General features: G+C 58.8%; 2 protein-coding genes across 6 annotated transcripts in view; both read left to right on the top strand.

Moving 5' to 3' along the window:
- The window catches only part of PODXL2 (podocalyxin like 2), a 36,285-nt gene extending 31,493 nt beyond the window's left edge, over nt 1–4,792 (top strand). The window contains exons 5-8 of the mRNA XM_063114658.1: nt 515–671; nt 1,142–1,203; nt 3,761–3,940; nt 4,439–4,792. Coding sequence (XP_062970728.1) covers nt 515–671; nt 1,142–1,203; nt 3,761–3,940; nt 4,439–4,651 — 612 coding nt within the window. The 3' untranslated portion in view covers nt 4,652–4,792. The remainder of the gene's footprint in view (nt 1–514; nt 672–1,141; nt 1,204–3,760; nt 3,941–4,438) is intronic.
- A 147-nt stretch (nt 4,793–4,939) lies between these two features.
- Nucleotides 4,940–13,832, top strand: ABTB1 (ankyrin repeat and BTB domain containing 1). 5 transcript variants are annotated; one of them, XM_063114839.1, is made up of 13 exons: nt 4,940–5,099; nt 6,279–6,341; nt 6,429–6,484; nt 8,236–8,380; nt 8,531–8,690; nt 8,799–8,844; nt 9,213–9,329; nt 9,414–9,532; nt 9,711–9,809; nt 9,919–10,053; nt 10,150–10,230; nt 12,123–12,323; nt 12,407–13,832. In XM_063114839.1, exons 1-13 carry the CDS (start codon nt 5,044–5,046, stop codon nt 12,611–12,613), a joined length of 1,485 nt encoding a protein of 494 aa, XP_062970909.1. In that variant the 5' UTR covers nt 4,940–5,043; the 3' UTR covers nt 12,614–13,832. The 5 variants fall into 5 exon arrangements, with proteins under 5 accessions (XP_062970909.1, XP_062970911.1, XP_062970912.1 ...); XM_063114841.1 differs by lacking the exon at nt 6,279–6,341; XM_063114842.1 differs by lacking the exon at nt 9,919–10,053.
- Nucleotides 13,833–15,322: the final 1,490 nt, after the last annotated feature.

Here is a 15,322-nt window from a genome sequence, read left to right as displayed (position 1 = left end):
CACTACTGCCACAAGAGCACTCAAACTGCCTCCTCCACTCACCAGCGTCGGGCTGTGGCTCTGCAGCGATAGGCAAGAGATGAGCCCAGTGATGCTTCTTCCCCTGGCCCCTGGTTTGTGGCAGCTCTTCCAGTGCACACATCTTCAGGCTCATTACCACGCAAGAACCAGGCACACTGAGCAGCTCTTCCAGAGTCCTTCACACTATATGCCCAGACCCTGGGCTTGTCGTACATGGGCATATCTGTCCCCCAGCTCAACCGCGAGAGTCTCTGGGGCAGGAAGGAACGATCAGTGTGCGGCCTGGCCTTTGCACATTCCCACCCAGAGGCCACGCTCACAGTTCTCAGGTGGCCGCGGAGCTGACCAGAGCAGCCTCTCTGGGAGTAGCCAGAGGGCCTTCCCCAGCCTTCGGCCACTGGGCTGAAGGTGGAGCGGGGGCTGGGCCTAGAAGCAGAGGGGCTAGCAGAGCCGCTTTCCCTCACTGAGTGGGGGGCTCCTTCTGACCTTGCAGGAAGTGTTCCGGCAGCACCGGGGGCTGCAGCTCCTGGCCCTGGTGGAAGAGGTGCTGCCCCGTCACGGCAGCGGCCACCACGGGGACTGGCATATCTCCTTGAGCAAGCCCAGCGAGAAGGAGCAGCATCTTCTAATGACATTGGTGGGCGAGCAGGGTGAGCGAGGCAGGACGCGTGGGAGCCCAGGAGGGCAGCAGAGGTGGCACTAAACCAACAGGTGTCTCCCAGGGCCTGCGCCAGGAGGCACACAGGCAAGGGCTCTGTGACCCAGAACTCCAGTATGGCAGGAGCCCCTAGTTCAGGGTTCAAGGTGTACCCACAAGCTTGGGTCCTGGGGAAGAGGAGGAGGGAAATGGGGAAGGGGAGGCAGGCAGAACCGCTGTGGTCCCAGCACAGTGAGACGGACGGGTGCCGCACACTGGCAGCGAGGGCACATGTTCAGAACGCTGCGTGTGGGCTGCTGAAGTGGCTGTCCAGTGCCACACCTGTCATGTGGTGTTCTAATAAGCCAGTCCGATGGTCTAGGCGAGGGGAGTGCAAGCCACCTGTCCAAGAGGGGGCTGGGAGCCTGTGGAGGGGACCCTCTGAGCCCATGGCTGTGCTGATGATGGTGTTTCTTCTCCTAGGGGTGGTACCCACCCAAGATGTCCTTTCCATGCTGGGAGACATCCGCAGGAGTCTGGAGGAGGTAAGAGAGCAAGGACTTGGACAGCTAGCTGTGCTGTGCTCCCTCCCATCCCCATTCCTCAAAGCCTTGGGGACAGCATGGCCAGGCCCAAGGACAAGAGGCTGCCCACACAGCGAGAGTCAAAGGAGCAAAAGGCAGACTCATGCTCTGGGGGTCTCCTCGTCCCAGGACTTCCTGAGACACAGTTCCATGGGCAGGACGGAGCAGAGGCTACTTCACCAGCTGTGCAGTATATGTGATGTCCAGGGGCAGGAGGAGCTCTGAGGGTGTGGGGGCCATGACAGGAGGGTGACAGGACAGGGCTTGGGGAGTGAAGGTGAAGTGGGAGTTTTCTCAGAGGACAGTGGGAGAAACACCATGTGGAATCTGGTGGAAGGGGACAGCATGCTGAGGCAGGAGCCACTAGCCCGGCACCCCCACTCAAATGGGAGTCTGCCAGCGCTCATCCAGCCAGGGGCCCTGCAATGGGGCTCATGGCCAGGAGACATCCCTACCATCCTGGGAGGCAGTCTGCTGGATGCCTGGCTTGGCCTGGCCTGGCGAGACCTGGGTGGAGGAGACAGCTGGCCAGCCTCTCCTCCTGAACTACTGCAGAGGCTTGGGTGGGGAGGGGCAGGGTCCCCTTGTCCTCCTGCTTCTCACATCACCTCCCTTCTTGAGAACAAACACCATCTCCAGCAAAACCACCTTCACTCAATGCAGACCCAATGGCCTGCTATCATCAGTCCTCTTCATTCTTGAGGACTCTGCAGTACCTCATGGCAAAGATACGTGTCGGGCCGAGCCCGTGGCGCACTCAGGAGAGTGCGGCGCTGGGAGCGCGGCGACGCTCCCACTGCGGGTTCGGATCCTATATAGGAATGGCCGGTTCACTCACTGGCAGAGTGCTGGTCACGAAAAAGACAAAAAAAAAAAAAAAATCAACATGTCTAATCATGGGCAGTTTCCTTACCTGCTGTGTGCAGGGCAAGTGATAGTTTTGGTGGTGGTGGTTTTTGGTAAGCATATCAGATGCTTCCTAAGTGACAGACTCTGCATTGGGTTCTCTCACTTAGGCCAGACCACACGGCTGCAAGGGTCAAATAGGGCAACCTATGAGAACTGTTGGGATCCCCATTCAAGATGTGAGCTGAAGCCCAGAGAGGTTAGGTGACTTGCCTGAGACTGCACAGCTAGTAAGCAGGAGAGCCAGGCTTTGGACCAAGCTGTCTGATTCTAGAGCCTGGGCCTTTCAGCACACTGCTCTACTGCCTGAATGGCCACGGAGGACCTTTCTAGTCCTGATATTCTGGGTTCATGAACAGTGCGGGACTGGTGGAAACCTGGGCTGGCTTTTGCCTTTTTATACAGACCTTCCTACCTCTTCTCCATGCCCCTGCATACTCTGGCCTTGCTGGGCACTTAACTCAGACTGACTTGGCCAAAGGCATACTGGATCTTTGGAACTACAAGGGTCTTCAAAAAGTTCATGGAAGATTCGTATTATCTTTTGATTTTATTTTCTCGCAGACTTTTTGAAGTGCCCTCATATATTAGTAGGTGAATCTAGTAAGAAAGACTGATCTCCAGTAACTTGAAAAGCAAGAGAAGGGCTGGCCCGTGCCTCACTTGGGAAAGCGTGGTGCTGACACCCCCAAGTCAAGGGTTAAGATCCCCTTATTGGTCATCTTTTATAAAAAAAAAAAAAAAAAATCAAGAGAAAATTACTGAAAATATACATGTGGTTGACAAAAACCACAGAAAAGCTGAAGACTGGCCTTAGAAAGGGGGCCCAATAAAGCCTGGGCCTCTGCACAGGAGCCACCTGGCACCACTCACCTGGTGAAGCAGCTCACTGTCCTTACCGCCCTCTGCCTGAGGTGCAACCTGTGAAGAGAGCACCTGCCCGGCATGGGTCACAGCAGCTCCGCGGCTGCTGAAGATGGCAGGCCCAACCAAGATAACCTGCCATGCGCGAGGGGTGCCAGGTGGCTAAACACCCTCAGTGACCACTCCAATGGACAAGGGACAAAGCTGGGTAGCCGGGGGCGGGGTGGGGGGGAGCCCCTGATGTTCTGGCAATGTGAAGCTGACTAGCCCATATGGCCAGGGTGGTACTAGAATGCGTTACCCCACCCCCGGGGTGGAAGCTGTGTTTCAGGGCCTGCCCTGGTGGTTGTGTGTGGGCAGCCTGTATGCAGAGGGGCTCCCAGCTGCCCTGGCCTGGTGCGCTCTCTTCAATTGGTTGGGACAGGTGTGGGGAGCCCTGTCTACTTGGACCATGACTAGCAGTGGGGGAGCCAGGCTCAGCACGGGTGAGAGCCACAGCCAGGTGGGCTCAGACTGAGGGGTGGGTCGGAAGCAATGGCAGAGATGAGAGGCAGGCTGGGAATGTGGACATGGGGCAGAGAGGCATGAATAGGATGGGGACGGGGTGGCGAGTGAGCTCCTGCTGAGCACAGGCCCAGACCCAAGGGGGCTTCAAGAGCCAGGTGTGTACCCCCCCAGCCCTGTCCTTGAGCCCCAACCCAGGCACCCCAGGACCTCAGCTGAGGAACCCAGCCCCTCCCACCCCCAGATCGGCATCCAGAACTACTCTACGACAAGCAGCTGCCAGGCACGGGCCAGCCAGGTGCGCAGTGACTACGGGACACTCTTTGTGGTGCTGGTGGTCATTGGTGCTATCTGCATCATCATCATCGTGCTGGGCCTGCTGTACAACTGCTGGCGACGCCGGCTGCCCAAGCTCAAGCACGTGGTGAGTGTGGGGGCAGTTGGGGGGCTGCTGCCAGTGAAGAGAGGGTCCCACAGCTCCATCACCCAAGGCTCAGTGCCCCCTCGGCAGGTGGGGTGGCAGTCGTTCTCTTGGGTGCACAGGGCTGTGGTGAGGACCAGGTGGGACCTGTGAGTGAAGCAGTCTGTCAGAGCCTGGCACTCTGCTGGTTATGCAGGGCACCAGCTCCAGGACAGGTGCTGGAGGGGCAGGGCCCCAGTGACACCCTGGATCCAACTCACATGTGCAGTCTCCCAAAATCTCTAAGAGGGAGCTAGGGACCAGCTGATGTCAGGGAGGCAGCAGGGCTTTTTAAGTGCAAAGGATTATTAGGGTTATTTTGAGAAATGAGTTGAGCAGTGGGCACAGAACAGGAGCGCCTTGCCACGCGTTAAGCGTGCATGGGGCTCTCCGGGTGGGGGTGCCTCCTGGGCGGGGGCCTGCGCCCTGCGCACCCCCCAGCGGTCCTCTCCCCCACCGCAGTCGCACGGTGAGGAGCTCCGCTTCGTGGAGAACGGCTGCCACGACAACCCCACGCTGGACGTGGCCAGCGACAGCCAGTCGGAGATGCAGGAGAAGCAGCCCAGCCTGAACGGCGGCGGGGCACTCAACGGCCCAGTGGGCTGGGGCACGCTCATGGGGGGCAAGCGGGACCCCGAGGACTCGGACGTGTTCGAGGAGGACACGCACCTGTGAGCCGGCCCCGGCGCAGGGCGCGCCCGGAGGCCAGCGCCGCCCCCTTCGCCCAGCGGTCTCGGCACAGCTGCCCGCTCCCCGCCGCGGCCCCGGGGAGCTGGGACCCTATTAAACCCGCCCGGAGCCCACGCCGGGCCCCGCCTGTGCGCCTGCCGCCTCGTTCTTGCTTCCGCGGCGGGGCGCGGACCTCCCTCGAGTCCTCCGGTCGCTTCGTTCTTGCTTCCGGGGCGGGGCGCGGGCCTCCCTCGGGTCCTCCGGTCGTCTCGTTCTTGCTTCCGGGGCGGGGCGCGGTACGGCCTTGGGTCCCCGGGCGCCGCTGCGGATCTCCGGGCCGGGGTGCGCCGGTGACGCCCGCCGGCGGGCAGTCCTGCGGTGGCCGAGCCTCCCGCGCCATGGACACCAGCGACCTGTTCACCAGCTGCAGGAAGGGGGATGTGGGCCGAGTGCGGTGAGGACGCGCAGTCCCGGGGAGGGTGCGGCAGGGCGCCCGCGGGGGGCGCCTCGGTCCGGCGCAGAGCACCCGCCGGCAGGCGCCGGGGCCGTCCGAGCCGGAGCGCGCGGGGTGGTGGTGCTGGTGGCGATTGCCCCCGGAGGGCTTCCTGGAGGAGGGACTGCTCCCCTGGGGCCCAAAGAGAAGAAATGGGCGGAGAGAACGGAGGGCCACCTTTCGACCAAGTGGAGCCCGGTGCCGGACCCCGGAGCAGGTCTGGGACTCCAGACGTGGCTCCTCTCTGATGCTCTCGACCGGAGGCTGGGAACACCTAGAGCCCAGGATCGGACTCTGGTCCCGGGGATTGGGAAACTCCTGATGTAGCCAAAGCCAATGTGGCGCTGAGATCGCCTTCTTTGCGGGTCAGACCGGGAGGGAGGAAGGGGTGCCCAGTTAGGGCACCTTTTTGTCTTGGCCTCTTCTTGACCTTTCCTTCCCCATTCCCTGGTCCTGACCCGCTGCTTCTGACCTTCCCCGGCCTTACCTGAAAAGCCTCCCCAGGCCCCTCCCCAACATCAGGGGCCACTTAGGAGTTAGTGGACAGCCCCCAAAGCTGAGTGCAGCTCAGCACTCCCAGGTCCGACTGGGATGCCTCCCCGATCAGCGATGGCTCCACCACCCACCCAGACTTCCTTCTCCCCTCACCTCCCATCAGCTACTGTGGATCCTTCTATTCTGCCTTCTAGTATCTGCCCGCTTCCATGCTGTCCCCCACCAGGACGCCTGCAGCAGCTTCCCTCCTCTGGTCTCCCTGCCTCCAGCAGGGCCAGCCCAATGCCCCACACAGTCAGAGGGCTCTGGCTGAAGTAGAGGTGCTGTCACCTCCTCTTTCTCCCAAATGCTGAAAGGCCAATCTTGACCTTCGCAGCTCTGGGGCCTGGTCTCTGCCCCTGTGGCCCATTGTCTCCCACTGGGCTGTTGTTGATGCTCAGTGTCTGCCTCTGCAGGCCCACTCTACACCCCTGTCTGCACTTGGCCTCCAGTGTCCTTCCTGCTCTGCTCTGCCTGTCACCTGCCCTCACCCAGTGGAGTCTCCCCCAGCCAGAAGGGATGTTTTCCCTCCTTCCCTCTTCCATGATCCCCTCCCCCAGAACATGACCCAGCCCTGACCCAGGCTACGGCCTCCTTCCTGCCCAGGTACCTGCTGGAGCAGCGGGACGTGGAGGTGAATGTGCGGGACAAGTGGGACAGCACCCCCTTGTGAGTGCCAGACAGGCAGGGTGGGTGGCCGGCAGGGGGACTCTTCAGTGCTGATGGCCGCCTGCCCATGCTTCTTTCTTCCCCCAGGTACTACGCTTGCCTGTGTGGGCATGAGGAGCTGGTGCTGTACCTGCTGGCCAATGGTGAGGGAGGGCGGGGGTGGTGAGTGCGTGCGCGTGCGTGTGCCTTCCTGCACACTTGCGACCTCAGGCCACTCCAGTCAGCAAGCACTGCTAGCTCTATTTCAAAACCTGTTCTCTGCCCACTTTGCCCACCTCCACTGCTGCCACCCAGGCCCAGCTACCCACATCTCTCCTTTGACACTGTGCCGGCCTCCCTCCGGCATCCAGCCTCCTCTCTTGCCTACCTTATAGTGTATTCTTCATGTTGCAGCCAGGTAGATCTTTTCACAACAAATCTGACAGGCTTAAAATCCTCTGAGTTCCCACTGTGCTTAGGTTAAACTAGACTACCTTGCCATGCCCGTGAGGTTCCACAGAGTCTGTCCTTCCCTTGTGGGTCTCCTCTCCTGTGGCTCTCCCACCTGCACACCGTTCACCCATATTGGCCTTCTCTGGTGCTCCATGATGCCACACCTGCTCCTATGCCTACTCCTGCTCCTCCTTCTGCACTTGCTTCTGCTCCTGTGCCTGCTCCTCCTGTGCCTGCTTCTACTTCTTCTGCACCTACTCCTGCTCCTCCTGCACCTGCTCCTACTCCTCCTCCTCCTGCACCTGCTCCTCCTTCTGCACCTGCTCCTGTGTAGGCACCTGCTTCTCCTTCTATGCCTGAGCCAGCTCCCGTTCCTCCTGCGCCTGCTCCTGCTCCTGCTCCTTGCACCTGCTCCTCCTCCTGCACCTGCTCCTCCTCCTGCGCCTGCTCCTCCTTCTGCACCTGTTCCTGTGCCTGCTCCTCCTGTGCCTGTTTCTACTGCTTCTGCACCTGCTCCTCCTCCTGCTCCTGCACCTGCTCCTTCTGCACTGCTCCTCCTTCTCCTCCTCCTGTGCCTTCTTCTACTCCTTCTGCACCTGCTCCTCCTGCACCTGTTCCTGTGCCTGCACCTGCTTCTTCTATGCATGAGCCAGCTCCTGTTCCTCCTCTTGCTCCTCTTCCTGCTCCTGTGCTTGCTGCTTCTCATGCTTCTCCTCCTCCTCCTGCTCCTCCTCCTGCTCTTCGTCCTGCTCCTGCCCCTCCTCATGCTCCTGCTTCTGCTCCTGTTCCTCCTCATGCTCCTGCTGCTCCTCCTCCTGCTTCTGCTCCTGTGCCTGCTCCTGCCTCCTGCTCCTTTTCCTGCTCCTCCTCATGCTCCTCCTCATGCTCCTCCTCTTCCATCTGCTCCTCCTCCTGATCCCACTCCTGCTCCTGCTTCTGTTCCTGCTCCTGCCTCCTGCACCTGCTCTTGCCTCCTGCGCTTGCCTCAGGGCCTTTGCACTTACTGTTCCTTCTGCTTGGACTGCCCTTTCCCAGATCTGTGCTCCTCCTGCTCCTCCTCCTGCTACTTACTTCATTCAAGTTTCACAGAACCTGCCATCATTTGTTAACTGTTCATCGTCCTGCCCACAAGAGTGTAGGTTCAGTGATGGGGGGTGGGGGGTCCCGTGCATACAACAGGGCCAGCCAGAGTCTGCTCTCAAATTGGCGTAGTTTGTAGTATGTGTGAGTGAATATGTGCATATGGGAGTGTTCACAGATATACCCACCTGATTAGGCCTTGACAGGGAGGATGCTGGGGTCACACTGGGCCCAGGATAATTTGGGAAGAGGTCTCCAGGGCCTAGGTGCTCCATGTGTGGGGAGGTGGGGAGCAGGACAGGAGACTAGGATTTCTCAGACCCCTCCCCAGCTTCAGCCACAGCCCATGACCCTGCTGATGGGTGAGCCCTGCTGCCCCCAGGAGCCCGCTGTGAGGCCAACACCTTTGATGGCGAGCGCTGCCTGTATGGGGCACTGAATGATGCCATCCGCCGGGCTCTGCGTGAATACAAGCAGGTCACAGCCTCCTGCAGACGACGGGATTACTATGACGACTTCCTGCAGCGGTGAGCTGGGGCGTGGGCATACTCTGGGCAGCTGGCATTGCACAGTGGGTCTGCAGTAGTGTGGCATGCCCCTGCCGAGGGCTCTCCTGAGGGATGGGAGGGGATGGGGGCCATGCTGAGCATGCCCCCTCCCGGCTCTCCCCTCCCCAGGCTCCTGGAGCAGGGCATCCACAGTGACGTGGTCTTCATAGTGCACGGGAAGCAGTTCCGGGCACACCGCTGCATCCTGGGTGCACGCAGCACCTACTTCGCCAACATGCTGGACACTAAATGGAAGGGCAAGAGCATCGTGGTCCTTAGACATCCCCTGGTGCGTCCCTTCAGAGTGGCAGAGGGGCAGCCAACTATCCAGGGACAGCGGGGCTTGTGCTGGGCAGTTGCCTCTGACCTTCCCTTCTGGCCATCTCTCTGCCCACAGATCAACCCAGTGGCCTTCGGGGCCCTGCTGCAGTACCTGTACACAGGTGACCCCTGGGCCCAGGGTGGGGTGGGTGGGGACAGCAACAGACCCGGCTTTCTGGACAGCAACAGACCCGGCTGTGGCCTTGGGCTCACCTTTCACCTCTAGGCTCTGCAATTGGGTTGCAAGACAGTGGGCTGGTGTGCCTGCTCAGGAATAGCTTGTCCCTTCCACAAACTGAGTCCCCTCCTGTCTGTCCCTGGGGTCTGTGTAACTCAGGCAGTGGCTCTTGATGGGGAAACCAAGGCAGCAAGTAGGCCCAGGAGTCCCAGCCTGCAGCCTGGGTAAGAGGGGCTGCCACCCAGGAAACTGTGTGTGCCTGACGCTGGCTGAGAGCCCCTCTCAGGCCCCATCCTCCCTCACCGCATGCAGGCCGCCTGGACATTGGCGTGGAGCACGTCAGTGACTGCGAACGCCTGGCCAAGCAGTGCCAGCTGTGGGACCTGCTTGGCGACCTGGAGGCCAAGTGTGAGAAGGTGTCTGAGTTTGGTGCGTCTGGGGTTTGGGGTTCAAGGCTTTGCACAGGGACTTGCAGGGCTGACTTGGCTCCCTGAGTTGCTCTTGCCTCTGCAGTGGCGTCCAAACCGGGCACGTGTGTGAAGGTGCTGACCATCGAGCCCCCGCCAGCAGACCCCCGACTGCGGGAGGACATGGCACTGCTGGCTGACTGTGCCCTGCCCCCTGAGCTGCGAGTGAGTGCAGGGCAGTGCTGGGCCGGAGGGATGTCTGGGGATGGGGGCTGTGACAGGCAAGTCCCCAACACTTGGGCTCAGCTCCTGTGTGACCTTGGGCCAGCCACATGCCTTTTCTGAGCCTAGCTGTTCACTTCTCTGAGTGCTCTGCTCTGATAGAGCCGCCTCTGCGTACCAGGGTGACCTCGGGGAGCTGCCCTTCCCATGCCCTGATGGCTTCAACAGCTGCCCGGACGTGTGCTTCCAAGTGGCTGGTTGCAGCTTCCTCTGCCACAAGGTGCCTGTTCCCTCCCATCCGCCACCCCCAACCCATTGCACTGAGCCGGGGCCAGCCCCTTGGGAGTCAGACCCTGGCCTGCACACTGCCTGAGCCCAGCCTTCCCCAGGCCTTCTTCTGCGGCCGCAGCGACTACTTCCGAGCCCTGCTGGATGACCACTTTCGGGAGAGTGAGGAGCCAATGGCTGCAGGGGGTCCCCCGGCCATCACCCTGCAAGGCATCTCACCTGACGTCTTTACCCACGTGCTCTATTATGTCTACAGTGACCACACTGAGGTGCAGGGCGTGGGTGGGGCACTGGGACTTTGGTCATGGGGCCCACATGGGTTTTAATTTCAGGCAGATGGGCCCTTGGTAGGCTGCAGAGCAGAAGCGAGTGACAAGACTCATGTCCTGAGCACAGGACCCTTGGGGAGCCAGGTCAGCCATGTGGGGCCCAGGGTTCTCCAGAAGGAGGGTGGGTGGGGACTGTAACCCTGAGTTTCCTTAATGGGGAGCCTCGAGCCTCCTGCCTCTGGGTTGCTGCAGATTCCTGGGGTCTGGATTCCCTTGCCACCTCCCTCTGTCACAGCTACCCTGAGGCATCTCTGACACAAGGCCACGCAAGCAGTGGCAGGTAGCACTAGAAGTTTGTCCTGCTAGGCTATGTGAGCATGTGTGCATTTGGGCCACACCACTGTAATAGAGACCCCAAAATGTGGTGGCTTAAAGAAGAGAGTGGTTTGTTTCTCCTTCGTATCTGAGGGGAATGCCCCAGGGCAGGTGCTTGCTAGGGACCCAGGTTGTTCCCTTCTATCTTGTTGCCTTGCTATGCCCCAGGGCAGGGGTTGCAAACCTTTTCCCTTAAGGTAGACATTTTAGGCTTTGGGGCCATATGGTCTCTGCCATAGCGTCTCAGCTTTGTAGTGTGAAAGCGGATGTAGACAATATGGAGATGATGGGTATGGCTTGTTCTGATAAAGCTTTATTTATAAAAACAGGCTGGATCTGGACCCCAGGCTGTAGTTTACCCACCCTGCCCTGGGGCGTTGTCCTCTGTATATGGAGAGTGGTCACAGGCCAACTCATGCTCTAGGAGGAAGAGGAAGGGCAGGGCGAAAGGTGTCCTTTCTCAGGAGCTCTGGAGGCTGTGTACACATCTGCTTCACTGGGGGGACCTGGTGGCTGTACTTGCCAGCGAGGGAGGCTGGGAGTGTCTCTGGCCAGGTCTCTGTTACTGGGAGAAGGGGAGAAGGTGCATTGGGACAGGCGGCTGTCTCGTCCACAGCACCCAGTGGTGACATGCACCTCCTTTCGCCTCCTACAGCCCCCAGCCCCAATCCTGTCTCTCAGTGGCCTGCCAGACTCTGCTTGGGTTCCCTCCCCAGGCCCAGCCACTCACTGGGTCCTCAGGCCTCCATCCCTCTCTCCTTCTTTACTTCATTGCTCCTGCAGTTCGGCCCAGCTCTCTGGCCCCTGCCACCTGGGGTCCACCTTGGCCTATCCTGAGAAACTCCCTCCTGAAGGAGCTTTGTCACCCCAAGGGCACCTTCTTAATGGCTCAGAACATGGATTGGGCTCTAAGCCTGGGCTGACGCTGGATTAGCCCCTCATGAGCTGTGTGATCTTGGGCAGGTTGCTTAACTGCTCTGTGCCTCAGTTTTCTCCTCTAGAAAATGGGACTGACACTGGTCATTACTTCCTAAGGTCTTGTGCAAATGAGTATGTTATCTCAGGTAAGGTACGTGGCATGATGCCTGGCACACAGTGAACACCAGGCACATAGCCGGTGAGGTGGCAGCAGAGGCTCCCTCACCTTTGTCTCCAGCCTGCTCGCTGTGGCCTCCAAAGTCTGGACCGAAGCTGGCACGTGTCCCTCCCCAGCGTGGGCTGTGACTGTGGGGTGCTTTGTGCATGCACGGAGAGGTGGTAGTTACTCCCCACTCTCGGCAGGGTCCCTGCTTCGGTCTCGAATAGTCTACTTCCTAACAGCCTTTTGAGGTAGGCATGATTATCTGTGCCTCACAAAGGAGGAAACTGAGGCTCAGAGAAGCAGAGTGCCTTGCCCAGGGTCCCACAGCTGAAAGCATGAGAGCCCAGGTCTGTGTGATTCAGAGCTCCCACCCTTCCCTTGGGAGGTTCTGCCCGAGGCACGGCATGCCTGGTCTCCCCTGGCCCCTTGTAGTCCCATGGATCCCTGTGGGAACATGGGCAGGGAGCTTCCGCTCCCACTCAAAGCCACCACCCTCTCCCTGGCAGGTCCCAGCCCTGGCCACTGAGCCCTGAGAGCCCTTGGTGACCTGGGATGAACCTCACCCCTTCTTTTACTGCAGCTGCTGCCCGAGGTGGCCTACGACGTGCTGAGCGTGGCTGATATGTACCTGTTGCCAGGCCTGAAGAGGCTGTGTGGCCGCAGCCTGGCCCAGCTGCTGGACGAGGACAGTGTGGTGGGGGTGTGGCGTGTGGCCAAGCTGTTCTGCCTGGCGCGGCTGGAGGACCAGTGCACTGAGTACATGGCCAAGGTCATCGAGAAGGTGGGCCAGCGGCCCCACAGCGGGTGGCAGAGGAGTAAGGGTGGGCGTGCAGCCTGCGCTGAGCCGGCCGGCCTGTCCCACAGCTGGTGGAGCGGGAGGACTTCGTGGAGGCGGTGAGGGAGGAGGCGGCGGCAGTTGCGGCCCGTCAGGAGACAGACTCCATCCCGCTGGTGGACGACATCCGCTTCCATGTGGCCAGCACAGTGCAGACCTACAGTGCCATTGAGGAGGCGCAGCAGCGGCTGCAAGCGCTTGAGGACCTGCTCGTGTCCATTGGCCTGGACTGCTGAATCCCCGCCGGCTGTCTTGGGGACAAGCGTGTGTGTGTGTGTGTGTGTCTGCATCTGCGGCTGCTTGTCCTGCTCCTCACATACTTGAGGGCCCCACCGTGGGCCAAGGTGGTCCAGTGGGGCTCCCCTCATGAGCCTGGGGACCCCAGGGGAGGTCTCCTCGGGATGAGCCCCCTCCCCCAATGCACAAGCCTGCCCCCAAGACTCTGGGGCTGGGCACCACTCAGGGAAAGCTGAGGTAGGGGTGGGCTTTGGTCTCCTGGCCCTCCCAGGACTGGGCCAGGCCTGGACGCCTCTCTGAGCCAGCTGCTCCCACACACAGGGCCAGTCAGGATGGGCCAGGAGAGACCATGTGTGGCAATAAAGCTTGAATTTGCTGTGGGAGCCTGAACCTGTGTCCTGGGGCGTGGCTGAGGAGGTGGGGCTTTTTGAGCAAGAGCTGGTGAGGAGCAAGCAGGGCTCTAGAGTTGGGGCTCGGACCTCCTCACTGGCACCACTCCTCTTGAGGTGCGTGAGGGGCTGCCTGGGTGCCCAGCAGAGGCAGGTTCAGAGCTCTGGCCAAGGAGACCCAGATATCTGCTGCTGATCCCAGCCCTGGCCTGGGCCCAGCCTGGCTCCCTCCACACCTCGCCCGCTCTGGCCTCTGGCTGTTGGGGGCCTCATTGCAGGAGAGGGGCTGAGGGCTGAAATGACCATTTTCTCTCTGCCCAGGGCCAGTCTCCTCCACAGACACCCATCCCGCGCCATCCTGCCTTTTCAACTCAGAGTGGCACACAGCCGTGGGCGGGGAGAGGAGTGTGTGACGGCTCCTCGGGCCTCTGCTACTGGGTGTCTGGCTCACCCTGTGGCTGTTTTGCAGGTCTTCATGCCTTTTTACTGTGTCATTTTCTAGAACTTTTTATGTTTTTTTCTCTCCCTCCCCAGTGTTTTTTCATCTGTTTTCCTCTTGCGTGTTAGTTGCATGGGGGAAACTGTCAGGTCTGCAGTGACCATAATGAGTGCCCAGATGGGACAGTTATCCGGCAGTCGGGGAGGAGGGTGATGAGTATGTTGGACAGGAGGGAGGTGGCCTCTGGCAGCCCGGTAGGTGGGGATGGTTCACAGGGTCAGAGGCCGGAGTTCCCTCCATGGCACTGCATTTTACTACCTGGTCACCGCTCTTTGCCCCAGTTTGCCCACCTGTAGATTGGGAATGATTATAAAGTAACTCCTTCCTGGCTTGGAGTGTTGCTGAGTTGTTATTTGAGAAGGGCTTTGCGCAGCAACTGACTTATAATGAGCCTGGTGTGTTTGTTGAGTTCCATCCAGTGGAGGTGGGGGCAGGGGAAGTACAGGGGCTGACTTGCATTTTTGAAAGTTCTCTCTGGCTGCCCTGGAGCACACAGATAGGAGGTGTGGGGCCGAGGCTACCACAGGCTCCACCGCAGACCAAACTAACACTGTGTGAGCCACAAATATAAGAGGGATTTAAACACTTAAAGGAAAAATCTTTTAAATTACTATGCATTTCTTTTAATATGTATTGGGGGGAAATGAGCTGGCACATCAAACCCATCTTTTTTACAGATGTTGTTTGAAATCATATACAGTTTCTACTTTTCAACAGATTTGAAGCAAAAACACTAGTGAGGAGTGTTTCAGGAGAAATACTCTGGAGTTGATATTTTAGTGTTTCACTGATGAACAGCAGATGTGGTCAGACACACCAGCCAAGGCCTCTGTACAAGACTGGCCGCCCCCAGGAGCGAAGGGGCAGCACTCCCCAGCCCCCCTGTCCCTCAGTGCGGTCCCAGGGGGGCCGCCAGCGATGAGAGGTACCTGTGGATGAAGGTGCTGGACACAGTGCTGCAAGTAAACAGGAAACCTTGCAAACAGCCTCAGTGAACGGTCAGTGGGGGAGGGGATTGCAGCAAGTAAACGTGCTGGAGCTTTCTGTGGCCATAAAGATGGTCAGCACGGCATCCATCCCCGAGGAGTGGTGAGGTCACTCGAGCTGCGCCATGGGGCGCCCCTCAAGATCACAGAGGAAGTCGGGGAGGTTCCATCTGATTTCTCTTTAGTTTCTATAATGCTGTTGTACTACTCTTAGAATTAAAAGAACACATGTCCCTCACATAACTTAAATTCATTCCTGCTTCTAAGTGAAAAAAATTGTTGAATCAGAAATATTTCCATTTTATTTTGTTGAAAAAACTATATGCGTTCTATCCTAACTCAAGATACCCCTACATTTTCCACAGATAGAAAAATAAATCAATTGAGCAGTGACAGAGTGAACAACGATCGAAAGGAAATAAGCAGTTTTGCACAAGGAGTGGAACACGGGGACACTGTGCCCTCGGAGGGAAGGCCGAGGGCTGCGAGGAGGGTGGGGGGGCCTTGACCCTGCAGCCAAAGAAATCACAGTGAGGACCCCGCCTTTATCTAAAAGGTGGATATTTGGTTCATCATGAACTTTTTCAATTAATTTTGCTTTTTAAAACATTACATTAAGGTAGTCTTTTCTTGATGACTTAAGATTCTCGCTGCCCCTTGAGTATTGTGTCCCAGGGGAGCACCTTACATGCCTCACCTAGCCCAGCCCTGAGCTGAGTCTGCAATAAAAAATAAGAACTTACTGTTCCATCCATCCTGTAAAATGAGGATGCTTTAAGAAATTCATGGAAAGACTTGTATTATATTTAATTCTATTTTTCCATAAACTTTTTG

The sequence above is a fragment of the Cynocephalus volans genome, chromosome 11 (genome assembly GCF_027409185.1).
Source record: "Cynocephalus volans isolate mCynVol1 chromosome 11, mCynVol1.pri, whole genome shotgun sequence".
Taxonomy (NCBI): Eukaryota; Metazoa; Chordata; class Mammalia; order Dermoptera; family Cynocephalidae; genus Cynocephalus; species Cynocephalus volans.
The sequence above is the reverse complement of the archived record's forward strand: the minus strand, read 5'-3'. Positions and strand labels throughout refer to the sequence as shown.